Source organism: Protopterus annectens, chromosome 4.part0 (assembly GCF_019279795.1).
Source record: "Protopterus annectens isolate FY-2018-M chromosome 4.part0, PAN1.0, whole genome shotgun sequence".
Classification (NCBI taxonomy): Eukaryota; Metazoa; Chordata; order Ceratodontiformes; family Protopteridae; genus Protopterus; species Protopterus annectens.
In genome coordinates, this window is record NC_056733.1 from 1,568,554,285 (window position 1) to 1,568,574,234 (window position 19,950).

General features: G+C 38.8%; 1 protein-coding gene across 1 annotated transcript in view; it reads right to left on the reverse strand.

The window, feature by feature from the left end:
- Window positions 1–19,950, reverse strand: part of UBLCP1 (ubiquitin like domain containing CTD phosphatase 1) — a gene marked incomplete in the record, with an annotated part of 598,821 nt that overhangs the window by 260,908 nt on the left and 317,963 nt on the right. Inside the window, 1 exon segment of the mRNA XM_044069354.1 lies at window positions 8,114–8,212. Coding sequence (XP_043925289.1) covers window positions 8,114–8,212 — 99 coding nt within the window.

A 19,950-nucleotide genomic window follows, 5' to 3' on the forward strand; every position in this document is an offset into this window, starting at 1 on the left:
CAAGGAACCATCTTTAGTCACTGCAGAATCACCCATCTGTGGCCGAAAACTTTTATCAGCCTTATGTGGTGGTTAAGGCTGCTCAACAATCTTTTTCTTTTTGTCGCTGGAAGAAGGTGCAATCAAGGAACCAGTAGGCTGTTCTATGATTAAGCCAAAAAAGGTGCCCGATTCCTGGGGAAGCTAGCATCAACAGTCAATAAAATAGGTACACTAAAAAGGGAAATAAAAAAAACTTTCACAGAAAAAGTTTTCGGTCACAATAAATGAAATGGGACATTTTTTGCCCAAAGGGAATTTATCTGCACAGCAATGGAACAATGTTAGCAGTCAATCCCCCAAAGCGAAGCTCTCTCTCTTTGGTGTCAGGAAAACTCTGAAGGACTTGGCACCCAAACCTGTTAGTTGGCTCAGCTTGAGCTGACTAAAGATTTGGGCAGGTGGATGGTGGCTTGAAGCTTTGGAAGATGGCCAGCTGTCATGTCTTTGACAGGACATAACCCATATAAAACTTAGGCTACTTCAGCAGTTTTAAATATGAAGAACATCAGGGAATCAAGGCTAGTCCAAACTGCAGCTTATAACCCTGAGCAGCACACCAACAGATACATCATCCAGTGGTGGACAGAGGAAGGTTGGACTCAATTTTTGTCCACCTCTGAGATGACAGCCTTGTGAATCATCCATTTAGTTACTAGAGTCAGACAGTACCATGCCCACTATCTGCAACAGTAAGTTCACATTTAGTACAGCGTAAAGATGAACATGTTGTTAAGAGACACAAGGTGGTAGGTGAACTGATACACAATAATACATCAGCTGCAGGCAGCACATGAGAGTCAACCAAACTGATCTAAATCTCTGGCAGCCAAACTCATCTCAGGTTTCAGCCCAACAGACAAAGTTATAATTCTACTCGTGTAACTCAGACTCCCACCAAACAGCTGTTTACCTTCTAGACCTGATTTGCAAGTCATGGTGGCAGGCAACCAAATGAACAATCCTTTACTGTGATCTGCCTCTGCCTGACTTGTCTGTAGAGCACAGCCCTCCACCAGCAAAGTACCTACTCCAGAGTACTCCTGAATTATGAAAGCGTGACTCAGACTGCATCCTGATATTAGGCTTGTCTAATGGGGGATGGCTAGTGCATTAACACCAGAATGTATACCTCAGGTGGGAGCTAGTGACAGATGTTCCCTAGTAACTTCATCTTCAAGACACAGGGACCAAACCCTTGCTAAAAAGGGGCAAGTTCATCACCTGCAAGGATCAAGAGGTTAAATGAATAACAGGCATACCTCTGTGAGGCTCATGCCCTGACTTATTCCAAGTGCTTTTTCTTGTGCTAATGCTTCACCTTATGCCTGGAACTGTCAGGAGGATCACCTTGCCAATTCTTGTGTAAACAGCTCACAACAAATATCATGTTTCTGTAAAACAAGTAGGTGAGAAGCTTTTTTTTTTTTTTTCAAACCTTCAACTCTTTAGCAGTTATGACACATATCAGCTCCTCCCCAGACTAATATATATTTATATATATATATATATATATATATATATATATATATATATATATATATATATATAGTTTTTGCCAGTGTGGCTGCCAACCATCAAGCCTCTCCTCAGTGGGACATAACTTATTCACTACTCTGGGAATGTCACCCAAAAGCAGGACAAGAGCTGTCCAAACAGAACTATCATTCAAGTGGCTATGAGGATGTTTTATGCCCAAATCAGCATGCTGGCAATATGAGAAACTGAGAGAGATTACCATGTCCTTGGGCAGGAGAGGAAAGCATGATCCATATCACCATGGAGGCTCTCAATGCCTTACCTGTGCAAGTGCTCACTTTCACATACCCACAATGAGGGTTGCAACAGGTGGTGGTTTGGTGAAATGGATTACCAACCATACCTCCTATGAGGAATTGTGGCAGAGCACATCCAGGCATCTAAACCATTACCTGAACTCTGGTACCTAGGTTATATAGTCATGGGCTTTATCCCCTATCCAATGGAGATAATGTGGGTCTTGACTAGTAAAATCTGACAGCCAAACAGAAATATAGAATGCTGATTACTGATTTTAATAAAGTCAGCAAGTATAAAGATCCAAACTGTACAAAGAATGTAAGATTTTACACAAAACATGCCAAAATTATAAGTGATTTAGAAAATATAATTAACCAAAAGACCCCCCACAGTTCTTGACGTTTTATCAACCATTTAACTTTAGGCAGCCCCATCATTATGATAGTCATCAAACTTCTGTCTTTCATGAAAAACAAACTTTATGCTATTCTCTGATATACAGTTCCCTGTTCTTTTCTTTTTTTTGCCATTACCACCCCTGTCTCATGTTTCATGAAAAAAACACAGCCTGTTCCAACTTCAGAGCCTCTACTGAGAACTATGCGTGCTACTTCCGCAGTGCCTTAGATTATAGCTTTTCCACACATTCCTGAGCTAGCTCATAAGACTTTGGTTACTCACCTCCCTCAGGAAAGTTGCTCACACTTCTCTTCAGTGACAGCTACTTAGCACTACCTTTTTATCTATTTTCCACTATGCTCTCTTTTTTGATAAAATATTTATTTACCAAGTACACCACTATATCCCATTACTGCTATGTATGTACGTTACGGCACTATACTGTACTTTTTGCATACACTTTTTATATCCCAAAGCTTGTACCCTCCTCTATAAATAATTATTTCTATAAATATTGCCAATTTGTTAATATATACATGCCTTCTAGGTCCAAGTCAAAAGGATCCATGGGCCAGTGTGCAAACCCAGTCAACAAATGTTAAATTAAATGCCACTCACATATAGGTTCATAGGTTGGTACTAGGCTATCGGCCCTAGGGCCAATGCAAGCCTAGCCATAACAATTTCCTGGATATTTCTTCCCACAATATTTACTTCTTCAGGCCCGTCTGGCGACTGACATGATCCCTGGGGTGAATTTCCTATCTCCCATCCAATCATCAAGGTTTCTTTTGAAGAAATATGTTGATTACACTCACTGTGAAAAAAATGTTTCATTTCAGAACACCCAAATATCTCCCCATTTTACTTCCAAGGTGTTGCCCCTTCTACTGCACATTTATTGTTATAAAAATACCTGCTGGACTCTCAACATTTCAGATACAGTAAAGATGACAAGTTCTTTTCTAATAAGAAGTCACACTTAAAAATGGTCACTTTTCACCTCGCTTCTACTGTAGATCCTTTACTATTCTAACTCCTTCCCCTAAACAGCCTTCAAATTTTGTAAAAAGGAGAATAGGGGAGAGCAGTAGAGAGTTTTAAATGAGGTTACACCAATACTCTGTGCACAGAGCATCAACAAATAGAAGATGGATCTACTACATCAGACGATCTAGAAAGAGCCTCCTTGATAATCTAAGATTGACCTCTGCCTCTCTACCAACTGCAATGTGACATTTTTCTGACAAGATCCTATGACTGGGATCAAGCACTTTGTGCCAGTCCATGCCATGACATCACGTACCAGATAAATTATTACCCGGTCCCATGAGCCTACCAGTCTGCCCTCAACCACTAGCAAGTACACTACTGCATTCCTGAAAATTAATAATGTAAGGGAAACACGATACATGAACACTGTGAAGATACAGTGACATGCTGAATTCCCTGACAAGGTAGACTCATTTGTGATTGCCTCATGTAGCTGCAATCACAAATGAGCAAAAGCTCCCCAATGCGAATAGTATCTAAAGCTAAAAAAAAAATCACACCTAATAAAAGTGCCTTTGCAGGGGTCTTGCTCTCAAACTTCCATTCTCCATTACTTACATATTACCATCTCTGAGATTACACCATCATAGCGATAGAGGAAATCCCTGGTACATATTCAGTTCAACCCACCAGGGAAAAACCTTGCAGCTGCACACTAGTTCTTGTAAACAAGTGTTAATCAATATTGTTTTACAAGTGACTCCTGAGCTCCCCAATCCCAAATTTAAAACCATCAATACTACCTGTAGCAAATTCAGATGCAAAACTGGGAGACCAACAAAAGGGCTGGTGGAAAAAAAATGTCCATCAATGAAGAGGTCAGAGAGAAGTCTGACATCAGATGATCTAAGAGTGCTTGGTGGCTTTGGTGCCACTGATGCCTCACACTCGCAGTCTCATCTGTGTAAATGGCACAGCAAAAATCAAAGTGGCCATCAAGGCCTGAAGCCCATGCTTCAGCCTCAGATAAGATGCTCCAGTGCAAACATTTTGCTGAGTACTCTAAAGGCTGAAGAAAGTGCAAATGGCAACACTTTGAAATGAAGATAACACCCACATACAGCAAATGGGGGGAATGTCTTGTATGGACCTATACTATGATGTTCATGAAGATAACCATCTTGTCCAGCAATGTCATGCAGTCACCATTTTGCATCAGGGGTATAACCTCTCTGGAAAGTCACCATCCACTACTGAATATACTGCATATTATGGATCAAGATGTCAAGATCAAGAATAGGATTTTGTACCCTTCTGGAGTCAGTAAAAGGTAAGGGTAAAACACAAGACAGTTCTTAAAAAAGGGACAAACTCAATTGTTTCTTTTGACAGTACAGTTTGAGTCTATACCAAAAACTCTGCTGAAATGAACTTGCTTCTTAGTGGGGTCCTTTCCTGAGGAGGAGAAAGTATGAGTTCCAGGACACTAGTCCTTGGTGATGGTTCTCCAAAGGCAGAAACATTTGAAGAAATATCTCCACTAAAAAAGGCAGCCTCAGACTATACTTGGAACTGACTTTGATTAGACTTGAAGAAGTGTTCTCTTGAAAGACTTGGTAGCCACTAAAGGGGGAAGAACTGTGTGATGCTTGAGAATCTTTCTCAGGTGAAAAGGTGGCTTCTTCTCTTATGGGTTTGGTCAGTTCTGAAACAGGAAGACAGTGTAGCTGGATCACAAGTACCCACCACAGCTGTGAGGGGTCACAGGGGAAGAACTGTATGATGCTTGAGAACCTCTCTGAGATGAAAAAGTGGCTTCTTCTCTTATGTGTTTGGTTAGTTCTGAAACAGGAAGTATGTGCAGCTGGATCACAAGCTGTGAGGGATCACTTCCTTTTCATGAAGTGATTGTACAAGTCTCAACAAGCTTGGTCAAAAAAAGCACAGATGCCTTGAAACGGACACTGAGGGTGCCTTTTCTAAGTACCTCCTTGAGGAGGGAAATCCTCAGCAATGTCATTCTGTACAGGCTTAAGCCCATGTGTGTGTGGTACTAGCAACAGTGTCTGTGCAGTCAAATTATACCACATGGAAGCTCACTTAAATTAAAGATGGTGCCTGGATGACAGCCTACTTGAGTCCTCGGTCATGGGGGGCTAATAACCTTTTTGAGCGTCTATTCCACAAGGGATGAATGGAATTTGGACAGGTGAAGACAGAACATCAGTATTCCAAGCTTTAATAACACAGAGAAATGAATTGCCTTGCTATAGCTATCAAAGGCTTTTGACTCATTGTCTAGAGGCAGAGCAGCAACATATTGCAGTTTCTGAGACCTAAGCTGGACTAAAGAGATCAACAATAATTTGGTTTCAGAATTTTGGTAAGGGACTTCATTAAGCCAGGGGTGCGCAAAGCATGTCTGCCTTCTTCGTCCCACTGCAGCCCAGTCAGGAGTAATTCAAAGCTGCAAAGACAACACGAGATAGCTAGCTATATAGACGGAACTGTCCAATGGCAACATTATCTTCTTTTCTGGATACAAAGTCTTGAGTGTCTAGAAGAAATGTCAGGAGCCCTAGGACAGCCATAGTGGACCCATTGTCTCATGGTTCTTCAAAGAAGGTCATCCTTCGGGAGGGGGACTAACCATCCTTGTTCATCTCAGAGAGAGTGGCCTATGTGTTTTCAGATTCATCACAAGAGCATGAGAATGAGCAAGTTTCCCAAATACTTACAGATAAGAGTTTATGCAAAAGCAAGGGGGCAGATAACTGTTGGCATCAGGTAAATATGAACTCACCTGTATACAGATGCTAACCAAAGGCAGCTCAAGAAGGATAAAAGCATGCACTGGGTTCAGCTCTGTTATCACAGCATATACCTCCCCGCCCTACGTAGCGGCCCCACACTCGCAACTCAAAGCATCTCCCAGTTATCAAACATCTGCTTGATGTCTACACCCATAATCACAAAGGAACCAACAATACCTTGCCATTAGAATTCAACATAACCAATTGGATCTAGAAAGAAGCTACTATAACACAGATCTTGGCCTCAAAATACCCTGATGCTTGACCAGAAGACTCAAGAGGTCACTCAATTACAAGAGGCCCAGCATGTCAATTTCTGTCTGATCAACTGGAGGAAAAAGCAGTGCAAGCCCCTTAAAAAGCACACCCCAGTGCAGAAGCCAGAGGTACAACTCCTTTTGACACCCTGTTATTCATTAAAGCAGAAACATGGCACTGGCTCAACCCTTCAATCTACAGGATGATTTTAACACCTGCAAGGTCTGGAAGTAATTTTTAGAAAAATAACTCAAAGGAGGGCTGGACCCATGACCTACTTTTTCAGCTGTGGTTCTTGTTGCAGAGTCCTGGGGCTATTCAATGGATCCTCCCACCAAACCCATGTATGAAGAGCATTCAACCACCACTACTTTTGGAAGGAAGACATTACAGTTTTTTTCTATTGTCCATGGGAAGGAGGATTAAACAGCTGGCACTTAAAGGAAGTGCTTGGTGCTATGCTCCTCCCAAAGACAATACAGAAAAGTGATAGCATATAATATAGCAACCACATGGATACTGTCTTGATCAGGAATGTGAAAGTAGGAACATTTCACTAATAAAGGTCATGATCTCAATCCAAACTGTGCAAGAAGTAGAACAGAAGTGAGGCGCTCAGGGACTAGGTGAGCTTATGTAGTGGTCAAGGAATATTCTGGTATGTTCCAGTACACAGCACTCACACCCTTAGTGGAGGGCATTTTGAGGAGAAATTGTGTTTAGAGGGGAGGATAATCTCAACTTCTGAACCCATCAAGAATGAATTGCTGATGCTGGATCTTTCCATTTTCTACTGGTGAAGCAGTTTTTTTGTACATCACAGTACTTGTCAGGGCTCCTATCCATCATTGCTTCAAGTTGATGGACCACCACGCTGGTTATCAAGCAGACAACTATTAGTGGTCTTTTAGTCTGGTTGCCAGTATTATATCAATTGTCACCACATGCTCATTCACTTTGCCTTTGTTTCACAAGAGTACCACCAACCCTCTTGTCCATTCTTCCAGCCCTGCAAAATTCCACAATATCATTGTTCCACCCACTGACTTAACAGTCCTAGTATAGTCAAAAAAGACATGTCTTCTACCTCTTAATAATGAGATCTAGTACACATTTGACTATCCTGTAGAAAAAAACAATCTTCTCCAGTTCCTTTTAACAGGATATTTCTAGCTGTTCCATTTCAATATGGGAATTTGTATGTTTAATGTTTTTTGTAAAATTAAATCTGCTCCATTGCATTAAGGAGCAAAGTCTTCACTATGGCCTGTATGGCACAGGTATGATTAATGTCCTAGGCACTAAAGATGATGGCCAGGGAAGGGTGATAACTAACCCATCATAAAGGGATTTAGGGGTTGACGTGCATCCAACTGTAGAAGTAACTACTAAGAATCAGACTACATCTGTACAATTATTGCACAAAGGCAGGATAGGGGCTATAAAATGGCCAATAACAGCATCACCCTCTTATTGGGCAACAGCAAAACTGCAGAAGCATATGCCCACATGGGAGCCTTGTGTAGCAAGCACCAAACTGCATGTGCCAGGCAAAAGTGGGATGGGTTAGGATCCAACGAAAAATCACTACACTCCATGCAGGATGATGGTCCATAATCCCAAACTCTCACTTCCAGTATCTGGTATCTCTGGATTCCAAGAAGTGAAATAATCAGAAGAGTCAATGGAAACTTGGTAAGGAAATAGGGGGCCAAAAAGAAAACAAAAATGGCTCTATGAATCTGTGATGCACCGTTTCTAGTCTGAAATCATATTTAAGGAACTGTAGGAAGACATTTTAAAACTATTTCTTACTTTGCCTTCATACTTACCTCTACCACTCCTCTCCTTGGCGTATGCACTGTGATCATAGCAGCACTATCAAGCATAAATGTTATCTTGTAATCTGGATTTGTAGTGATACACAACTCCTGCAATAAAACACAATTTTAAACTTAAGAAATAAATATTAAAACCTTTGCTGCAATACATCTGCTTTACAGGCAGCACAACATCAGCAAAGACAGACACAGTAAGGTTTTAGTTCTCAGACACAAAAGTGATGATGAACACTTAACATTCGTTCTTGAAACATCCAAAAAGTATCAAATTCACTCCAATTTCTTTAACTGCCTCATCTACTGACTTCAGACAGAAAATGCTTTTCAAAGTCTCTCATTCACTAAACAGGGAAGTGAGAAGCCATATTTATGTGAAGTTTCTGCTTACTAGTTATGTACATCAAGTATCAGTCACCTGTTTATAGGCACAGAATACAACACTATGGCAGCAAAGTAGTTAACATCCAGTAATAAGACATGCACAGCTAAGTGAAATGAAAAGAGGACCAAAATACAGCACTCAGATAAATGGAATAGGGTTACAGCCTTCTAAAAGAGCATGCAGCCATATATGCACATAAGGATGGCTTAGTTGCACAGTAAAGTAATTTTAAAAGAAGATTATTATGGTAATTTAGAGATCACTATTTTAAAGACTGGAAAATATGTAAGGAAAATGTTGCTAAAATCAGGTAGGTGAATTGAGAAATGCAGAGTCAGAAGGCCTTCATAGTGGGGACTTTATGAAGGGTGAGTAAGAAAAGGCCAGTCTGAAGGTTTAGAGGGGCAGTATTACACAGAGCAATGCACAAAAATAGAATGTCTTCTTACCTATGCTAGTATGGCAAAAGGGCACTTCAAACATTTCAAAGTACCTAAACTACTGTCCTACTTAATCTTAGAATATCAATGCCGAAAAGTAAACTACATTTTTTAGGTGATGCAGTGAAGTTCAGAAGCAGACAACAGGACAGAGTGACACACCTGTTCAAGTACTGTGACAAGAAATCATGCAAGTGATCTATTACTCAGAAAAGGCTAAATGGAGGAAATAATTTCTGGCAATCAGCAATTTAGTTTTAATTGATAAAGAAAAGTAAGCTCTGCAAGCCAGAACAAATCGGAAAGAATCTGAGAAGTGATCATGCATTTGGAATCTAGACAAAAGCCCAGAAAGAGTGTGACAAACAAAGGAGTACAGGATTTGTTTTTTGCACACTGGACTACAGCTAAAAAAAATCACAAAGTTTTTTTCTACTACTTCAAAATAGAAATACAGACTGTGAAATCGACCTAAGGCAACACAGACAGCATTTTATCTATTTACCCTTTGATAACCAGGAAGGTGCATGGGTCCATGGATCCTTTTCAGTAGTGGCCTGATCTATTATGTGAATACTTTACAATAAATCAGTCACAGATCAGAAACACAACAGGTAATCAGAGACATAATTAACAAACAGTACTTACAATTAGCCAAATTTGACACGTACTTGAGGAATGATCACTTACAGTTTAGTTTAACAGAGAGCTCTAGCAACTAGACAGAGTAAGGAAATATAAACAACAAATGATTCGCAAAACCCCTGCTCGCAAGAGGATCTTTTATATAAATATGGACATACTTGCAGTGTACACTGAACAATGCAGCCACCCTTGGCTGTTTAATTGCACTTATTTGTCTGGCTTTGATGCAAAAGACTGAATGACAAAGTCAAGACACAAATCATCTTGCCCAGGTTTATCGTAGCACTTGAATATTTTCCTCTACCAGATGCTTTTTCAGCATTTTTCTGAAATTTGTCCAAATTGTTTTTGCTTTTAATTTTTCTGGAAGTTTGTTCCAGGTGGCTGTGGCTATTTTGGCAAAGGAATTTTCAGCCAGTGCCACCGCAAATGTATGTTTATGGAGTGTGATACTATGTGAATCTCAGAAAGCAGAGGGCAGTAGCTTTCAAATTAGTTCAGAGGATACGTTTAAGCAGTGTTCTTCTCTAGTGATTAATTGAATAATTCTCAATATTTTAGTTTGCGTGTTTTGCAGTACTATGGCATTTTTGCCCAGAAAGGAGGGCAGTGACTGCAAAGGAATATTTCCTATGAAGGACACCATTTATTAATGATGGTTTACAAGCCATTGCAAAGTGTGACATTCTATAAGCCACTTTAAACTAGGGGAGCACCTTTTGTGATTAAGCTTCAACATAAGAAGAGTAAAACTGTTTTCAAGCAGCAGACCTACAGCCATTCCATCACCACAGGGAGTGTTTTAACAAAAATGTCCTTTGTGAGCCAAGGTGATTTCTTATGTATGAAGTGCCAACCATCATAGCTGTGTGTGTTCAGGAAGAGGTTGCTTCTACAGAGGCGGAGGCATACCAAAGTGCTGTGACACAGAAGGATGAAACCTTGACTGAAGCCCACAAAACCTAACCAGGTGTTGGAAACCTGCTGGCCTTCCCATCCCCAGAGGACAAAGAATGGTGATTTGTGGTAACCCATCTGCTGTCATGCAAGCTAACTCGTACATGAGAATGGTGGCTATAACTTTGAAGATATGGCATAAATCAAGTGAGACAAGAGTCACCTACTCCAGGGATTTTAACCTAGCCTGTGACATTAACAGAACATGCTGGAAAGACAGATGCAACTCCCAGAGATTGCAATTTTTCTGGCATAAACTCCCAATTCACATGAAGCAGAGCTCCTTAATGACCCTATTCAAGCGCAACCTAGACAACTGGATGGGAGACCACAAATTTACCCTGGGGGTGGCACCTATAACCCTCATGGACACGGGCAGTTGATGCTGACCATAGACTCACTCTGCGAATAAAGACCATCTAACCAAGGTCAATTAGGGAACAAGGGTAGAACATGGCTCGGTTTGTAAAGGCTCTAGTGCCATTAGCTTTGCAACCTCCTAGGAACCTATGAACTTAAGTGTGCTCACATCATACACTTAGGAAGAGGTTAGGGCTAAATCAATATGCCCTTATAGTCAATGTTTTCAGTGAAGGATGGCTGCAAGGACATAGCTAGTTCAAGGAGTTTCCTGGCGTGGGGCTATTACAATCCCTCCTGTAACACAAATGGCCCTGGGTCTGAAGGGGAATGAAGCCAGACCCTCTAGTCTAAGGAGGAAAAACACCCTCATCTGTTAAACCGGATGGAAAATATCAAGCACTGGTAGCAGCACAAATGCCTCAACGGTTTTCTGGATGACAGCAAGTTCAGGTCCGTTCCTGGGTACAAGCAAGGGCCCCTGCATCCAAGAATGAATGGGCTTCAGAGCAATGGAGGAGGGACAAAAAAAATACAACCAACAGTCAAGTATATCCTATGCCACAATGTGTTTACACAATCGGACAGGAGGCAACACTTCTTTCAAGGTGGCCAATTTATTGATAGGGTAGCCCCAATAACCTGACAGGAGTGAAATTTGTTGGTTAGATTTCTTTTGTCCAGAAGATTATATCATGTAATAGGCAAAACGAAGGGGTAGCAATATCTACAGTGCAATGCTTTTGCTGGGTCCTAGAGATGCCTAAGGAGATTTTTGTTAGAGAGAGAGAAATGGAAAATATTTTAAGGACAGATGCCACCCCCCCCCAATCCATGCCATTAATACATAAGCCACTAATCTAATGAATGTAAATTCTTTTTTCAACAAAACCAAGTTAAATGGCGAAGCATGTTAAATGGCATCCTAGATCTGAGAGACTGATAACAAGCTTTGACACCTCAGAGAAAGCTATGAACAATCGCAACACTAGCTTTAGGATATTTTAAGGGGGTACATTTTTGGCATTTTACAATGAAAGCATTCACCAAAAGAACAAATTCATCAAGCTTTCGGAGATGTATAAAACAAGACTATGACCCACATGGTTTAGGAATGCCTCAGTTTAAGGGAAGTATTGCTTAGGGGCACACTCCGCAGAGTCTGCTTCTTCTGTAGGGGGAGTTACCAACTAGGTAGGTGTCAAGCTTTAGTAGACAAGGAGTACAGGGATAACCACTGCCCAAGTGTTGAGTTCCAATATTGGTTCATTTTTCATTATACATGCCTTGTATTTTAGGTGTTGAAAAAAAGATGCTAACTGAAATCTCTTCATCTCTGTATTGCCATGTGGCAAAGTTCAAAGGATTACAAGCCCTAAACTGTCCAGATAGTTTTGGTCTCTTTCTCATAAAATTTGCATTTTTTGGTAAATCACAGAGGGCTGTAATCACTAAATAATAGCATATATATGAGTTTCAGATTTCATATCCTTCATAAAATGCATACTAACAGAAATCATGTTATTCTATCAGCTTTCTAAGTTTTTAAGAGCGATATTTTAAATTCTGCCCCTATTTTTGGCCTTTGTCCTCTCATTATGCTAGTCTATGACCAGATTTCTTGTGCTAAGAGGTTGAGAGGTATGGTATTGCAGAATTTAGAAAGTAACAATTATTAGGTTTTAAATTTTAAAAACTATTTTGTATTGGTTTGAAGTTGCATTAAACACTAAGTGATGCAGTTATCAAAGAGGAATGCTTCAAACAAGGACCTCATCCACACCCATGCCACTTAGTTATATTAAAGTTTGAGATAAGCGTACCACAGAATAAATTTAATTCTCCAAGATACCACACACTCTTGATGCTGGGATATCTTATCAACCAAATGTTTGCCATCACATGTTTCAGTGCTGATCACAGCTGTTTCACTATATATATGCAGTGTTATTTGTGCTATTTAATAAAACAAGACATTTAACAGTGCATCACATTCCACTGTGAAACATTTTACAATATTTTTAATGTGGTATTTTAAGCACACATTGCTGTACTCAAAGAATAATACTGCTACAGCTTCTACATATGAGTACAACACTACTGCTTTACAATTTATTTTATACATTCCAGAAACATTACTGCTTTATTCAGTCATTCTGATATTTAATTTAACCAATTCAGTGCTGTGAGGAGCAGGAGCTCCTCATAGCAAACAGTGAGTGCAAGGTAGACAAACAAATCAAGGGTACAGTGCCGATCTATAAGAGGACAGACACAAATGCACATACAAATACATATCATACCGTTCAACCTCTTAGCGCAAGAAATCTGGACCAACACATTTTAAATATTGCTCTTATTAAAAGGTTGCTAAAATAACAGAATTTATGTTAGCATACATTTTCTGAAGGATATGAAGTCTAAAACTGAAATGTATGTCATTATTTAGTGACCTTAATCCTTAGATCATCCCAGTGATTTATTCATAAAACACAATATTTATGAGGAACAGACCAAACATATGAGGCAAAAATGTATACATTCTGTGAAAATCTGTACAGCTGAGAGGTATGCATATGTCATATTATATATACTCACAGACAATTTGGAGGATAGTCAATTCACCAGTGTCCTGCCTTTTGGCAGCAGTTACAGGTACGAGTCAGTACCCAGCATCAGCAGCTACCAGATTTGTTTACAAAACCTACTAATGCACACTGGTATTTACATAACTACAAGAGCAGAAGGTTTACGAATCAGATTTATTTTATCCACTGATCAGATTTGTCCTGATACCCACATATTGACAACAACAGTGGCTTGTTATACCAATGCCTGTTGCAACAGACTTTAGTTTCATATTAAGATTAATAGAGTGCACAATTCTTTTATACATGTTACAGTTACTGGTGTATGCTATTTTAATAAATTTCTGTAAGGGTGTAGCTAATGTGACATCAGTGTATATTGTGCTAAAAGTGTGGTAGGGCAGAAAGTCGAATGCAAAGTGTTTTACATGCCTACTATTTTCCTTTAGATTTTTTTGTTAATGATGTAAAGGGAGTTTAACTGGTGTTTCTGTGTGAATGTACATTTTCAGAGTTAATGTTAAATTGAGGAACATTTTTCACAATTATTTGACCGTTGGTATCCAACAATTTAACTGCAGTGTGTGGAGTTGCATTACTATACATGCACATTTTATGTTGATTAGTGCCCAGATTTTTTGGCCAGTTGTACCTACTTTTCATGGGCCTTTGTCCAGATTTTTGATGTCTCCAGGTTGAGAGGTATGATTCATAATAAATCATTAGAATTAGTCTGGAGCATAATTTACTTCATTTTTTTAGCAATGCAAGGAGGTGAAAGCTAATGATTACTAGTCTCCGGCCCTGCCCTGGTACTGTGGGATTCTCACCCACTACAACACTCCTTAACATTGGGACAATTCTAACCTGCTAGATATCATAGCCTTACCTTGTGGTATAGTAAACAGCATTGGTTCTCCATACTACTGTCAATCGGAAATGAACTCACCACTCATTGGTTTCACACCCAACACCCCAACACACTGTACCAAGCAGGACTCTCTGGGTGGGTCTATGACCAGGCAATTTTTTATGTTCTATTTAAAATTCTTTTCGGGTTTCGATTTTAGTTGCTGAATATAGACAAAATGTGATAGGTTTTTATAGGTCAAGTGCTGCTGGCTGTGTATGGTTTGGTTTAATTATTATTTGTGACTCTCAAGATATAAAGACTAGTCATCATCTTCTCCTTTTGGCTGCTCCTGTTAGGGGTCACCACAGCAGATCATTAGTCCACAGAACAAGTGGCAGTAGAGTTTTACAGTAACAAGTTGCCAGCCCAGCACCCAGCCTTCCTCAGAAGGCACACACACACAGCTAGGGCCAATTTAGAATGTCGACTCCATCTGCAGCATGTCTTGGGAATGTGGGAGGAAACAGAAGCACCCGAAGGAAACCCAAGCAAACACAGGGAGGACATGCAGACTACACACAGAAAGCACCTCAGCTGAGAATCGAACCAGAGAACCTCTTACTGTAAGGTAATAATGCTAACCCGCTACACCACTGTGCTGCCCCAGTTTTAAAGGCTAGTCTGTTAAAGTTTTTCAACTGTTATATGCTATTCATCATCATTTTAACATTGTGTGTACAACTTTAATAATGAATTTATATGCATGTGCTTACTTGTGTGAGCAGATCTCAATATTATAACTGATAAACTATACTTATGTAAAAAGTAACGCATTACTTTAGTTAGTAACTAGTAATAGCAATAAATTGTTTTTTTAGAAAAGTAATAAGTAATAGTAATACATTACTTTCACTGAAAAGTAACTAGTAATAGTAACTTACTACTTTTATAAGTAACTAGCACAACACTGCCTATAAGACATCCAGAATTCAACAAGATGGGGATATGGGGGATGGGTGAATCTGTACAAAACTTCTTGGAAGACACTCAGAGCCAAGTATTTCCACTTGAAGATACAAAATGGGAGAAAGATACACTGGAAATGATTGGCTCTAAACCAGTGGAAACAGCCATTTTGTGAATTTTATGAAAATATGTATAAAGCAGAAGAATGTGGAAACCATGAAAAGGTATATATCGAAATATTGTTGGAAAACTTAATTATGCCAAGGTTAGAGACAGAAGAGGCTCAACAATTAATAGCTAAGCTACGAAGAGAGGAGATAAAAAAAAAGTTATGTACAATTTTATCAACAACGAGGTCTACAGGAAAAGAAGGAATTCATGTGGAAGTTTGAAAGTTGGAAGGGAAGAAAGTGATAAAGAGCTAAAAGATTTTGGTTACTATTTAGAAAGAGGGGACGATTAACAGCACCTTGGAAAAAAGATGTGGTGGTTGCATTGACCAAAAGGTGTAAACACTCTTCAGCCTCAGCTTCATACAGACCCCACTGTAATTTTAAACCACAAATATTAGAGACAGACTTTATGTCTATACTAGATAAGAGAAAGGCAAGGATGGTGCCAAAATGTATAAATATGAATGTGATTTTATGGAGGGGAGGCAAACATTTAACTACATTAATAGTACAATAATTATCCACGGGGAAGCAGAGCACAAGAAAAATACTACTGTTGGTGGGGCTTGAAGCATTCCACAGAGTTATCTGAAATTGTATTAGTAGGGCAATGGCAGTATTTACATTACCTGACAGATTAATATAGTTATTTATGAGTACATATGAAGGGTTCGAGGCAAACAAACTATGTTTGAATAGCGGAACAAGGCAAGGGTGCCCTCTCTGCCTTTTGTTATTTGGTTTATATTCAGAGTCATTATCAAAGAAAATAAAAGACTCTCAAATTCAAGGTCATAACTATTATGTTAAATCAGGAAAAGTTAGCTTTATTTGCAGTTGATATCTTCTACCTGATAAACCTAGAAAAGGGCATTTCAATGCTATGAAACATTTTGACACCATTTAAAGTCTCTTCAAAATATAAAATAAATGAAGACAAAACAAAAGCTACAGCAGAGAACTATGTATCCACACATGCATTGGTTCAGTAATACCCATATTTGTAGGGATTCAAGACTTTATTGCCTTTGTTGACCAGAATAGTCCAGTAAAAACCCCTTTTCAGAGGAGGCACAGGGAGAAAAAATCTACAAAACTTTTTAAAAAGTTTGAAACTGCCCTCATACAGTACTTACAGTGACAGAAATGCAAGAATATGCATGTAAACATTGAAAAAAATTACACAATGAAAAACAGTGTACATTATCAAGTAAGGTAGTATGGCACAAAGTGATGTGACATAATAAAACATATTACAGTCAGTAAGTATGTATATACAGCTATAATGCATTAATCTGTTAAGAATCAGTTACATTTTCAGAAGTATTAAAGTGGAAAGGAAAATTGGGAGAGTTAAACAGGTGAGATGCAGTAGGAGAATAATACCCAAGTGTCAATGGGAGATGGAGACAGAGACAGAAAATGGAGGAGAATGTAGCTTGTCATCTTGCTACATTTAAAAGGACTGGAGCTATGGATGAGGTATTTAGGAGTAAGGATTACAAAGGATTCTGATGCGGAAAGGGACTAAACAGAAGATATAAAAATTGAGAAACTGGAAGCTCTTTATTATGGAAAGGGATAGTAAGATACAAGAACTGATAAAGCCCCTTTAGTTTTATGTACAGGTCAGACATACTTTTGTCAACATTAGTAAAAGTTGTGGACCATAACTAATAAAGAATTGAAGGAATTTATTCGAGAGAGGAACAGGGCAAGAGTTAAGTGGGGCAGAGCAGTTTCCTTCCAAACAGTTAAAAAGGGATAATTAATACAGTGTACAAAATACTGTATGATAACTTTAAATATGAATCCGTGGAAGTTAGAAAAGATTGGGAAGAGAGAATGGAATGGCAATATACAAAGGAAAAATTGGAGAACATCTGTACAGTACCAAAGTATAAAACAAATGCAGAACGTTTATTTGTGTTTGGAAGTGATCCCACATGTATTTTTATACCTCAAGCAAACAGAGGAAAAAGCCCTGACAGAACAATGACAGTTTGCTGTTAGGTTTGTTTTCTATGTACAAAAGGTGAAATATCCACACCCTGGCTACATTAAAGAAAAAAAAAAAAAAAGGCAAAGCATGGGGTTGGAGAGAGGAGAGGCTTTTGCAACAATCATCGATTAGAATATTCAGGGTTACTGTAAGTTTACTCGCACATCTCTACTGTGGTCAAAGCATGGGATATTGATACAGTAGCTTACACTACATGGGTAGATTACTACAGATTAGAAAACTAACAAAGGGATGAGGCCAATAAACTAAGCCTTCAGGAACCACTGAGAATGGTCCTATCAAAGTTGTTCTGGACCTGGAAAAGTAATCCTGTTGATAGTGGTATGTAAAGGTGAGTACAACACACTAAACTGTTACTTCTAGTTTTCACCCCTTTTCAGAAAGAATATTTATTATGGCACTTATATTAGAACATAATTACATATATTTTGAAGGGCAATATTATCAACAAATAACAGGAGTGGCTATGGGTGCGGCCTGTGACCCCGTATATGCAAATTTGGTCATGTTGGGCTGGGAACTAGAACATGTTTTTAAAAGTAATTTTTACCAAGATATCCTTTCCTATAATCGATACCTGGATGATATTTTTATCTTGCGGAAAGGTGAAAAAGAAAACATTCCCAGGTTTATTGAACACTTGAATAACAGTACTAGTTTTTTTTTTAATTTACCTACCACTATGACCCAGGGAAAATGAGTTACCTGGACACCTCCATCATCAAGGATTCTAACTGTTTTAGGTCTAGGGTGTTCCAAAAACACACCTTTTGCAATTCCTATTTACACTATGACAGCCACCACCCGCTCTTTCAGAAGAAGGGAATTGTGAAAGGACAGGCTATCAGAATAGCAAGGATGACTTCACATCTAGAAGATCTACATCAGGAATTTTGTACCTTACAATTGATGTTTTTAGAGCGAGGGTACCCTGATGAGTTAGTGACAAACACCCTTAAAGAGGTTTTTGATGGATGGGGAGTCAAATACAAACCTCTATTAGGTAAGTAATTAGCAGATACTATAGCCACCACTAACATTGAAATTAATGCTCTGGTTAACACCTGCAATTACACTCAGGCATGTGTAATTACAATACAGTCCTTTTTATAAAGGTATCAAAAACATTTTGGACAAGAATTGGAATGTATTTAAGGCTGACAATGACATTTATAAGATGGTGGGTGACAGACCCACCTTTTCGACTAAAGATGGAAAAAATTTGAAAACCATATTAGAAGGCAATCAGTTAAGTATGAATGGGAATGGAGAAGTAGGGACTGAAGTTTGTGGCAGGTGTAATCAATGCAAGTTTATTTTGCAAGATACATCCATTATTTTATCCAACTATTTGAACAGTAAAATTATTTTTAAAAAGGGTAACTGTTGTTCTAAAAGAATAGTTTACCTTGCTGTGTGCAACACCTCTTCTGGGTTTTACATAGGAAAAACTGAGAGAGAAATGAAATCTAGCATATATGAACATACATACGACATAAAAACCAAAAAAGATACTAATACCCTCTACAGACACAGCAAGGTATGTGTTAATTTTTCTGGGTTCAAATTTGGTATTGTAGATGAGGTACAGATTAACCCAAGGGGTTGTGATTGGAAAAACATTTTGAACAAAAAAGAGATTGTGTGGCAATTACGGCTGGCAGCAAACATACATCCTGGTCTTAACGACTTTGTTTCCATCACACCTGTATTGAAGAAGAAAGCAGCTAAAGTTTGATTATTTAATTATTTAATACATTTTAGGGTTTCTAATGTTGATGTATTTTTAGTGCATTGTTAATATTTTGTATATTTATTTGCGGAGTTAATAGACATGCTTCAGTGTCTCTGTGACTGGCACATTTTAACTTGTATATAATATACTAATTTATGTTATAATCTCATTATATTTATTTAGGCTGCTATAGCATTTACACAACTTATTTTGTCATTGCTTGGAATTTTTGGGCTTGATTGGCAGAATTTGTGTCCTATTACGTTTGGCTTCATCCTGTTTAAACGGGGTGTGAATTATTCTTACTATTCTGATGAAGTCAACTTGTGTTGATGAAAGCGCTCAACATATTGAAAACATTTTTGAGTTGTGGACTATTTTAACAATAAAGAAACAGTTTAAATGTTCTAGGTACCAGTGTTATCGTCTTGGTGCTGTTTTTGGTTCCTATAGTTGACAAACTCACCAAACTGGGCATAAACCCCTACATAACACGCTGGTTCAGGCAGGACCCAGAAGTCCGGACTGGTGGTACTACCTCCACCTAAGAGACCAGTCACAACTGGCATACCTCAAGGCTCTGTGCTGGGAGCATGCCTATTTGACATCTACTTCTCAAAGGTTAATGGCTAATGTCAAGCACCTGTAGCTGATCAAGTTCACAAAGACTGCAAATTGGGAGCTATCATAGAGTCTCACCATGGGA